Consider the following 12328-nt stretch of genomic DNA (forward strand, 5'->3'; position numbering starts at 1 on the left):
TGGAATTATAGTGTTGTGATATTTAGATTGAATTTATTTAATTTATTAATGTATGTAAAATTGTACAAGGATAAAAAATGTATATAACTTACTTAAAGTGGTAACATATTTTTATAAATAAATTCTAAAACTATGTTTTAATATTTTATCTCAATTTTTGATGCATTATTTAAATTTTTTGAAATATGATTATTTTCAACCACCTTTTTTGTGAACATGTATAAAACTATTTATAAATGATAATGGTAACATTATGTAGTTTGTAAATGATAATAAACTTATGACCGAAGAAAATATATAAAAATTTGCAACAAGTACTACTATTTCCACCACCTTTTTATGAATATATATATAACACTATTTTATAAATGGTAATAATGGCATCATATACTTTATAAGTGATTAAAAAACTTATAATTGAATGACATAAATAAAATAAAACTCATTATAACAAATTTTATAACAATACTAAAACATAAAATAATCACATAAAGACAACAAACAAGTCAAAATATATTAAATCTACCTACTCCTTTTTTTATGTGTTTGGGTCTTGATCTCTACCCAATCTTTCAAATACAACCTTGAGCTTTTCTTATTTCAATTGACCTTCTTTCATACCTTGACAATCTCTAAACATCCTAATGATGGATCAGAAAATGTGCTCTAACCATCCTATGATGGATCAGAAAATGTGCTAAGAAACATTGATGCAAAAAAAATCACACAATCAAATCCAAAAACAATTATAGATAAATCAAAAAATTTATTAAAAACAATGAAATAATAACCTTTACGCATTGCTCTCATTAATTCTACTTCTACCTTCCCATAGGGAAAAAAGCTTACTTAGCACTACCCAGAGATGAATTACATGTGATACCTAAAAGCGAGTCATAGAAAGTTTCAGTCTTCAAGGACTTCAAACCCAGGACCTCTGAATCTGATCAAAACAATGAATGAGGTGCAGAAACAGCGATTTGGGTGGGAGGAGCACTGTGATTAAAGCACTACCCAGAGATGAATTACATGTGATACCTAATAGCGAGTCACAAAAAGTTACAGTCTCCAAGGACTCAAACCCAAAAGACCTAATTCGATCGAAACAATGAATGAGGTGCAGAAATAGCGATTGCAGCACTGTGATTAACCTCGGGATGCGGACATTGGCGATGCTGAGGAGGGGCAGAAGTAGAGAGAAAAACGTCGATGTGCTGAAGAAATGTAAGATGGGGCGGCCTGTCGTTTCGTCTGACATACCCCCTGCTCTCTTCCTCCGAATAACAGCTCAGGCACTTCTCCACGCCGGTCTTGCTCCACAGCCGGTGCGCGTACCCGTCCCCTGCAAAATAAGCCTCTGCATCCACCTCCACCTCATTATTTTCACCGTCAATGCGGAAGATTTGAATGGGGCGTCTGGAATAGTGGCCTTTGGAGGTGCCCTCGAGGTGATCGAATTGCTCAAGGGCGTGACGATCGAGGGCGTAAAGCTCTCCCCAGACATGGCGCCCCCGCCCTGGAAAATGGAGGAGGAAGGGCACCTCATACGGCCCGCACACCAGCGGATACGCCTCTCTGCTCCGCGCTAAGCCCACCAACTCCGCGTGCCCCTGCGCAATCATCTGCTCCGTCAGCCACTCGTTCCCGAATCCCTTCTTCAGAGTTCCGTACACAAATACGTTGTAAACCTTTTCATCCTCTGATCCCCCCATGTTGTCTGCGATTGCCATCATTTCTTTGATTGGAAGACGGGAATTTGGGAAGGCTTCCGTTTCAGCGCGAAATGGGTGAAGGGGGATAGACAGGAAGGGGCGCCAATTGGTTGGTTGCTTAAAAAGAATAAAAAATGTCAACGTGATGGGCGTAGAGAAAAACGTTGGAGCCTAGTGTCTTACGTGTACATCTCTTTGTCCGCACTTGTTGATGGGAAAAACGAGGCCCGTGAATGACACAGGATTATGCGGGCCAACTGAACGCACGCACGATGGCCACGAATGGCCCCAAAATACCTAGCCATAAATTAAATTAATTCGGCATTTTTTTCATTTATTTTGGAAATAGAAATAGAAATGGATTCTTTTTAAGTAGATCTTCATGTCTATCCAGCTGACAGGAATTAAAAATCACAAGATAACTGTCAAACATAATGGATGGTTTATGATAAGACTACTCTTACTTTTTGGGAGAGGCACTTAACTGTACTGGAGGCACCTAATTGTGCTACAAATTAGGCACACATACCTTACTCCCTGAAAGATTTGAACTTATAACCTCTGGCTTTCTCGAAAACATTGGCAGCATCAAAATCTACACAGTCGAATCCAAAAGAATAACAAGCATATTATTATGGACTGTGAAAATTTCATGAATTCAATTACGACCTCTTTTTCAACAAATACAAGTTTTCTACCACTAATCATAGACTAGGCAAACTTAGTGTAAGTATTTTTTGAGTGGTGAGCATTCTATCAAGATGTGAGTTTCAAGTGTAATTATTGATTCCTTCTCGTTAAAAAAATTATTGATTTCTTAATTTTTTTAAAAGAGAGGATCCTATAGTTGAGCATATTTTCATAGTTGTTATACCATTTGGAGATTTAATATTAGTAGTTGTGATTCTTTCTCTTTTAAAAAAATTGTTTCCTTAATTTTTTTAAAGAGGATCCAGTAGTTGAGAATATTTTCATAGTTGTTATAACATTTGTCAATTTAATGTTTAAATATTTTTAATATTAGTAGTTGTGACTTTGAAGTTGTTAGTGATGATTACAAAAATTGTTCTTACTTTTTTAAGAGACAGAACCTGTAGTTGAGCATATTTCCATTTGTTCATTTAATGTTTAAATATTTTTAATTTTAGAGCATTAGTGTTTACTTTGAAGTTGTTAGTGACAGTGAGTAAGTTGAATGAAATGTATTCTTAAGGTGTAAAAAGTGACAAATCATGTGAAAGTGTATTTTATTGATTCCTTCTCCTTTAAAAAAATGTTTTCTTAATTTTTTAAAGAGATGGATTGGTAGTTGAGCATATTCCATAGTTGTTATAACATTTGTTTATTTAATGTTTAAATATTTTTAATATTAGAGCATTAGTGGTTGTGACTTTGAAGTTGTTAGTGTTGATCGTGAGTAAGTTGAATGAAGTGTATTTTACTGATTCCTTCTCGTTAAAAAAAAAGTTTCCTTCATTTTTTTAAGAGAGAGGATCTCGTTGTTGAGCATATTTCCATAGATGTACCATTTGTTAATTTAATGTTTAAATATTTTTAATATTAGTAGTTGTGACTTTGAAGTTGTTAGTGATGATTGTGAGTATGTTAGTTGAATGAAATGTATTCTTAAGGTGTAAAAAGTACATCGTAGTATACAATTTTTTTTCTTGATATTTAGTTACATGTGGTTGTACAAAAGGGGAACATCATATTGATATCCAAGTAAAATAAGATAATACTAGTTATAGAATTTGAAAATTTTCTAGATTTTTTTTAGACTTTTAGTGTTTATGGTAGTGTTTTATGGACGTGAATTGTAGCTTCTATTGAAACAATTGCTATGGTGTCTCTCATAAGATATCTAAAAAGAATTGAAGAAATAGAAATTGGCATATGGCCTAAGATTGTTTTTAGTGATAGCTTAAGCAAAATAAAGAAGACTTGGATGAAGCAAAATAACAAATGGGTGAGTAAATGAAATATCTACTTAAATGCATACCCCATGAAAAACAAGGAGATAAAGGCTTTTGTTATGGATAAGTTTTTCAAGTGTACTTGGAGTAAAGTGTTTGGGAGAAAAAAAGAAATTATTATATTGACGAGTTCAACCTCATAAGTGATCATCAACAAAAAGTGTAGATAGGGGCTAGTATTCCATGAAGAGCCAAAATTCTTACCACTCGATTATGAACTAAGTCTCATAAGCTTTGATGTGAAATGAGACAATGGAAGAGGCCAAAAGAAGAATGGAAAGAAAGGGTGTGTATTAATTGCACCACTAGGGCAATGGAATAAAATGAACACTTCATTTTGGAGTGTGATGCCTTCAAAGACATAAGTGACAAACATGTAAATATCTTGACAACTAGTTCTTGGTATAGGTTATTTAGTGAGTTGGTTGTGGAGAAGTTGGTGGAACTCATAGTCACCTTGAATAGAAAAATGATTGAAATGAAAAAGTAAAATATGACAAGGTTGACTATCCCATAGACTATTTTTAGTCAAGTGTGGACAATAAAAAAAGCAAAAATTATTTCTTGCTACAAAGTTAGGTATTAAAGAAAATTGAATATCTCTATATTTTTTATTATTTTAAAACTCTTAAATGGTAAGTCAAATTTTAGTAAAAATTTCATCACACTATATGATTAGTTATCTCTTTGATATGATTTATGAAAAGTGGATATATTTTATTCATTTTTTAGTTACAAGCATAATAACTATAAGTATGTAGCTTTATAATTAATGGATAAAAGTATATATATATATATAAACAAAGCCATTACTAAGCACCACCATAGGGGCTCTTAGAGAACTCTTATCTACTAGATCCTCTCCTCCACATAGCTATAACAAAAAAAATGGGGATACCAAAAAAAACTTTTCAGTAAGACAATAGATAAGAAGCTATATTAATATTGTTGAAATGTGGCGACTGATCAGCAAAGTACTATACACTCAGCACGTTTGTTGCCCTAAAAACGCATGTTATAAGCGGTTGGGACGCTTAAGGTATTGTAATGTTGATGTACTATTTTTGTTGGATAATAAGAAAGATTGGACGGTTGTGTATGGTGGACGTAACCCATTCTGGGTGAACCACGTTAAATCTCTGTGTTATCCGTGTCCTATTTTATTACTTTATCTTTTGTATTTAAATCTGCATATAATTGTTAGTTCATATTTGCTTCGGATCTACTTGAAACCCTAACAATTGGTATCAGAGCGAGGTTTTCTGTAAATTGGCAGGACTTTCAGATTTGAGTGGGAGCAATGGAGGATTCCAAATTCAAGGTCGAAAAGTTTAACAGCCAGAATTATCAGTTATGGAAAATGAAGATGGAGGATTACCTATATCAAAAGGATTTGTGGCAGCCATTAGAAGGAAAGGCAAAGAAAGCAACCACAATGTCAGATGAAGAATGAGACATTTTAGATAGAAAGGCACTGGGATCCATTCGATTGTGCCTTGCACCGTCTGTAGTTTTCAATATAACAGAAGCAAAAACGACTGTAGATTTGATGGCGACATTGGCTAAGTTGTATGAGAAACCCTCGGCTTCGAATAAAGTATTTCTTATGAAGCATTTGTTTAATTTGAAAATAAGTGAGGGAGGATCTATAGCGGAGCACTTAAATGAATTTAATACAATTACTAGTCAATTGTCTTCGGTAAAAATTACTTTTGCAGAAGAGGTTAGGGCTCTCTTGATTTTATGTTCTTTGCCAGAAAGCTGGAATAGTTTGGTTATGGCTGTAAGTAACTCTGTCTCTTGAAAAAATACTTTGGTATTTGATGATATTGTTGGTGTTATCCTAAGCGAGGAAATGTGAAGGAAAAGCACAGGTGAGACTCCAACATCATCAAGTAGTGTTTTGAATATGGAGAACAGAGGAAGATCAAAGGAAAGAGGAAAAGGCCCTTGGAATGAGAAGTCATGAGGGAAGTCAAAGAAAGGACACTCAATCTAGAGGAAAGAAAGATTGTTGGTACTGTGGAAAGCCTGGTCATCTAAAGAAAGACTGTTGGTCTCGAAAAAACAAAGAAGGAGACAAAAATGAAAACGACAGTAAGGAAGCTAATATTGCAAGTAATACTTTACAAGATGCTTTAATTTTATGTTTGGATAATGTTAATAATTCCTGGGTAATAGATTCTGGGGCTTCATTTCATGCTACACCCCATAGAAAATATTTTCTAGATTATGTTCAAGGTGATTTTGGACAGGTATATTTGGGTGATGATGAGCCCTGTCAAATTGTTGGAAAAGGAAAGATAAAGATCAAGTTGCAGAATGGTAATGACTGGTTTCTGCAAGAGGTAAGACATGTTCCTAACTTAAGAAGAATTTTAATTTCTGCAGGGCAACTAGGTAGTGAAGGTTGCATAGTTATCTTCTTAGACAGTATCTGGAAGGTCAATAAAGGATCATTAGTAGTAGCTAAAGGTACGAAGGTAAGCACATTATATCTGTGTACTGGTAACACTTACTCTACTTAGCTGCTACAGATAAAGTTACTGCAGGGACAACAACAATAGATGTTGCAAGAACAGATTCGATAATGTGGCACCATAGGCTTGGGCACATGAGTGAGAAAGGGATGAAAATCCTTCACTCCAAAAATCCATTGCCAAGACTAAAGAAGATTGATTTAAAGTTTTGTGAAAACTGTGTTTATGGCAAACAGAAAAGAGTCAAATTTCTCAAGGTTGGGAAAGAGAAGAAGAGTGAGAAGTTAGAGCTTGTGCATTCAGATGTATGGGGACCGGCTCAAGTATCATCTCTTGGTGGCTCTTTTTATTATGTTATTTTTATTGATGACTCAACCAGAAAAACATGGGTATATTTCCTAAAACAAAAATCAGATGTTTTTGAAACTTTTAAGAAATGGAAAGCTTTGGTTGAGAATGAGATAGGAAAAAGGTTGAAGTTTCTCATATCGGATAATGGAGGTGAGTATTGCCGCAAGGCATTTGAAGATTATTACTCCTTAAATGGGATTAGAAAGCAGAAGACGGTTCTAGGAACTCCACAGAAAAATGGTGTGTCAGAGAGAATGAATAGGACTATCATGGAACGCGCGAGGAGCATGAGATTGCATGCTGGATTGCCCTTACATTTTTGGGCAGATGTTGTACATATTGTTGTCTATTTGATAAATAGAGGACCTTCAACCCCTTTGGATGGTGGTATTCCAAAGGAGGCATGGACTGGTAAAAAGGTAAATTATTATTTTCTGAAAACCTTTGGTTGTGAAGCTTTTGTCCACGTTGATAAAGAAAACAGAACCAAACTTGATGCTAAATCTCAGAAATGTACCTTCATTGGATATTGGATAGATGAATATGGCTATCAGTTATGGGATTTTGAAAATAAGAAAATAACTAGAAGTAGAGATGTTATATTCAATGAGAAGCTTATGTATAAAGAACAGATGCGGGAAAAGAAGCATGAATAGGACAAGCAAGAATATGTGGTGTTGGATGAGATTCCTAAAAATGAAATGCCATAGGTGCCTGATGCTCAGCAACAAAAAAATGTCCCACAAACTCCTGCAAGTGTTAGACGTTCTACGAGGTCAAGTAGACCCCCTGAAAGATTTTCTCCTTCTTTGTATTCTATATTATTAACTGATTTTGGTGAACCAGAAGAATATGAAGAAGCAATGCAGGTGGATGCCAAAAAATAGTGGGAGCTAGGCATGAAAGAGGAGATGGACTCCTTGATGAAAAATAAGACTTGGGACTTAGTCCCTTTACCAACAGAAAAAGAGCCTTGCCTAACAAATGGGTTTATCGGCTGAAGGAGGAGGAAGGAGGTCAAAAAAGATATAAGGCTAGACTTGTGGTAAAAGGCTTTGCACAAAAAAAGGGTATAGATTATGATGAAATATTTTCTCCAATTGTAAAAATGACTTCAATTAGAATTGTACTTAGTCTTGTGGTTGCAGATAATTTACATCTTGAACAATTAGATGTGAAAACAACTTTTCTCCATGGAGATTTGGAGGAGGAAATTTACATGTTGCAACCACAGGGATATGAGGTCAAAGGTAAGGAGAACTTGGTGTGCAGGTTGAAGAAAAGTTTGTATGGCCTAAAGCAAGCACCCCAACAATGGTATTTAAAATTTAATAGTTTCATGGCTAAACACGGTTATCATAGATGTCATTCTGATCATTGTGTATATTTCAAGAGATTGGATAATGGCAGTTATATTATCATGTTGCTTTATGTTGGTGACATGCGTGTTGCTGGGTCTAACATGGAACACATAAATGATCTTAAAAATAAATTAGCCAGGTCATTTGCTATGAAGGATTTGGGTGCAGCTAAGCAAATTCTGGGTATGAGGATTACATGGGACATAAAAAATAGAACCTTGAATTTGTCCCAAAGTGAGTATATAAAGAAGGTGTTGAAAAGATTTAACATGCAGGATGCAAAAGCAGTTAGTACACCTTTGGTTAGTCATTTCAAATTGACTAAGGAGATGTGCCCAAAGGCACAGAAAGAGGTAAATAAAATGTCTAACATTCCGTATTCATTAGCTGTTGGCAGTCTGATGTATGCAATGGTATGCACAAGGCCAGATATTGCATATGCAGTGGGAGTTGTGAGCAGGTTTATGAGTAATCCGAGTATGAAACATTGGAATGCTGTGAAATGGATCCTTCAGTATTTGAAAGGAACCACTACAAAGGCATTATGTTTCAAAGGATCTAATGCTGCTTTAAGTGGATTTGTTGACTCTGATCTGGCAGGTGATATTGATTCACGAAGGAGCACTACAAGGTATGTTTTTACTATAGGGGGAACTGCAGTCAGTTGGATTTCTAGACTGCAAAAGGTTGTTTCACTTTCAACCACTGAAGCTGAGTATGTTGCTGCTACAGAATCCAGCAAGGAGACGACTTGGTTACAATGTTTTCTGGAGGAATTGGGTCAGACACAGGAGGATCGCCCATTGTATACTGATAGCTAGAGTGTCATTCATCTTGCGAAGAACTCTGCTTTTCATTCAAGAACAAAGCACATTCAGCTCAGGTACCACTTCATCCGGACTGTTTTGGAGGAGGGTCAGTTACGACTTGAGAAGATTCACACAAGTGAGAATCCTGCCGATATGTTCACGAAGGCAGTTCCACAGGAGAAGCTGATTTCTTCATCAGTTTCTGTTGGTCTTCTTGATTGATAATTATGGAATGTATACCAATCGAGTCCTAGTGTTTTTTCCAGTGGATGTTGCATGTACAGTGGTGTCGTGTAGTTTCAGTCTACAAGTGGGAGATTGTTTGGTGTGGAGCCTGATCAGTCTCCAAGTGAGAGATTGTTGAAATGTGGTGATTGATCAGCAAATTATTGTACACTCAGCACGTTTGTTGCCCTGAAAACACATGTTATAAGTAGCTAGGATGCTTAAGGCATTGTAATGTTGATGTACTATTTTTGTTGGATAATAAGAAAGATTGGACAGCTATGTATGGTGGACGTAACCCATTCTGGGTGAACCATGTTAAATCTTTGTGTTATATGTGTCCTATTTTATTACTTTATCTTTTGTATTTAAATCTGCATATAATTGTTAATTCATATTTGCTTCGGATCTGCTTGAAACCCTAACAAATATCTCATATGAAACAAAAAAAGTTGACTTTAACACTAGCTTAAAAAAAGAAATGACTTTTAGCCCTTTTCATGCCACTAATAAACAAATAAGGGAGGGTGAAGGAAATTGATACCTCTAACTCTCCATCTCTTAAAATAACCTTCAAATCATTATCACATCATATAATATCCTAACAAAACAAGGTCATAACTTGATGCTTCTTCACTAATGATTTGAAAACCCAACTAAGGTTGTTAACCTTTTTAGTCTATTGTAGGAGAATAAAGATAGATCCCAACTAGAAAAAATGACTTACAATTTGACCCCAAAACAAGATCCTTCTCATTAGAGATAACCTTACTCAAAATCCAATGGAGGGTTGTAGCATCCAAATGCAAGAGCTCAATTTGTTCTTTAAGTCTACAACAATAAAAACTTGAGCACATAAAGCTCTAATATTTACAAGTCCCTCTTCACCCAAAAGCATCTTTATGAAATTAAGGGTTATCTCATCCAAGTAGTAGAATTCATTATGGAGGCGATAATTAGAAATAATCTCATCATAAGTGGATTCCTTGTTGAAAGTACAATGTTGAAGCAATAGCCTTTGGACTCTATCTCTTATTGTAACTTGAAAGACACAATAAAAAGAAAAGAAAAGTTTGAGATAGTTAAGAATGTATTGTCAGATAGGGATGTACAAATTTTAAAAGAAGACCTTAACATAATTGTTAAGAAAGTACCATAAAGTTGAGAAATGAGTTGATATATATCATAATAACATGTTGATGCCAATCTCTGTCCTTCCTACCCACACACTATGGAACATGCTAACTTTGGATACATGACGAGGATCTAAAGGTTGATTACACAATTATTGTGAGATTTTGCCAAGACCAAGGGCATGTAATGAAAAGCACAAAAGAGAATCAAAAGTATGACAAGAATAATTGTATTCTCATCAATATACAAATGATCAATTGGATTAACCAATACAATGAATATGGGCCTGCTTATATAGGCAAGGCCATATGGATATGTGAGCACACAATCATGACATGTGGCTCAATGAGAAATAGAAGTAGGTAAGAAAAAGTAGGGGTAGGTAGGAAAAATAATATAATATTCCACAAGAGGTGGATGACCCACCGAATGTGGAGTGTAACAGCAAGATAAGACCACAAAAGGTGGAATTTCTCCTACAAGCTACATCCCTATGTGCACACTTCCCTAAGTGTCTCATATCCAAACTATGATGAGATGCATTATCCTAAGTTAACTTAAGTAAAGTGTAATAATATCCATGATGAATAATTATTTACACCAACACCCCCCCTTAAGTGCAACTTAGGGGAATGAAGACTTAAGTCAAAAATGCAAGATGGGTCTCGGCTACAAGGCCATGATAGGTACCTGTAGACACCCAAAATTGTCCAGTCTAATTAAATAAATATTTTATTTATTTAATTATCTAAGCTTAATTCTTCTATTAATTAAATAAATTCTTATTTATTTAATTAATTCATTTATCCTCTTCTAGCCTTATTTCTCGTTTAAATAAATACATTTATTGATTTAAATTATCCTTTTCCTAAATTAAATAAATATCTTATTTATTTAATTGATCTCACTCCTTCTATTAATTATATAAATATTTATTTATTTAATTAATTCATTAACCTTTTCTACCCATGACACATGTCATTCATCTCTTAATTCATACACTACCTACCCCTTTCATTATTTTATTATTTCTTTTACCTACCCTCTAATCATAGCCGACCTCCTTTTACACCTCTCAATCTTATCCCTCCATTTCATATTGTGTCTTCTATATAAGGAGATACTTCCTTCATTATCAATCCTAATCAATCATTCTAACTACTTGATCAATTGACTACTTGGCATATGTGATCCTACTTGCAACCACATTCCGTTCTTTGTTGAGCTCTTGTGCACATAAAATCTGAGAGCAAATATATCAAGCAAGATCAATGGAGATAGGAAGAATGGAGATCCAAACCCTATTGGACATGTGATGGTATAATCTTTGTGATTTCATTTGATTTGCATTGTCTTAGGTAATCTTCATATGTTATGGTGGATCTTTGTTGTTGTTAGGCTAGGGTTTTGTGGTTGAATTCATTTAGCCTTTCAATATCGTTATTATTGTTATCCATTTTCACCATATACAGTACCCATGTACAATATGCAAATGCAAGCAAACCTATGCAATGCAATCTCTCACAAACGAAGAAAGGGAGAAAACCCGGTGGGAAAAAACTCCCCCCCAAAAGAGAGATGAATGTACAAAAGACTCTAAAAGAAGAAGGACAAAACCTCAAAGAGGAAAAAGTTCCCCCCATAAGAGAGGAAGGAGAAGTTAGCTGACCTCCCCTAATGAGACATCCTACACCCCCAAGAGAGATTGCAATTGCTGGAACTTACTCTCGGTGAAAGGTTTGGTAAATATGTTAGCAACCTACTACATTATAGGACAATACTGCAAATCAATGACCTGCTCGTGAATCAGCTCTCAGATGTAGTGCATATGGATCTCGATGTGTTTGGTCCACTGATGTTGGACTGGGTTCTTCGAGATTGCAATAGCACTCTGATTATCACAATGTAGGACTGTCGGTCATGGAGTGGTGAACCCAAACTCTGTGAATTTGTTGAAGCCAAATGGTCTCAGTTGTTGCATTAATATCTCCTCGATACTCAGCCTCAGTCGAAGAGAGAGCAATAACATGCTGCTTCTTGCTCTGCCAACAAATGGGGCCCGAACCAAGGTGGAAGTTGTAACCTAAAGTAGACTTACGATCATCAAGATTGCCAGCCCAATCAGAGTCTATGTAACCAACCAAGCGAAGTCATGTGTTTGCTGCATAGTGAATCCCATAATGATGTGTACCTTGGATGTAATGAAGGATGTGTTTGGTGACTTTCCAATGAAGCTCATGTGGTTCCTGCATGAATCGGGAAACCATGCCAACTACAAATGAA

The 12328-nt window shown here is 35.4% G+C and overlaps 1 protein-coding gene across 1 annotated transcript; it reads right to left on the reverse strand.

Moving 5' to 3' along the window:
- Positions 1 to 877: 877 nt before the first annotated feature.
- Positions 878 to 1831, reverse strand: LOC131069392 (putative gamma-glutamylcyclotransferase At3g02910). Its single transcript, XM_058004787.2, has one exon. It carries the CDS (start codon positions 1731 to 1733, stop codon positions 1092 to 1094), a length of 642 nt encoding a protein of 213 aa, XP_057860770.2. The 5' UTR covers positions 1734 to 1831; the 3' UTR covers positions 878 to 1091.
- Between the last annotated feature and the right edge of the window lie 10497 nt (positions 1832 to 12328).

The sequence above is a fragment of the Cryptomeria japonica genome, chromosome 10 (genome assembly GCF_030272615.1).
Source record: "Cryptomeria japonica chromosome 10, Sugi_1.0, whole genome shotgun sequence".
Classification (NCBI taxonomy): domain Eukaryota; kingdom Viridiplantae; phylum Streptophyta; class Pinopsida; order Cupressales; family Cupressaceae; genus Cryptomeria; species Cryptomeria japonica.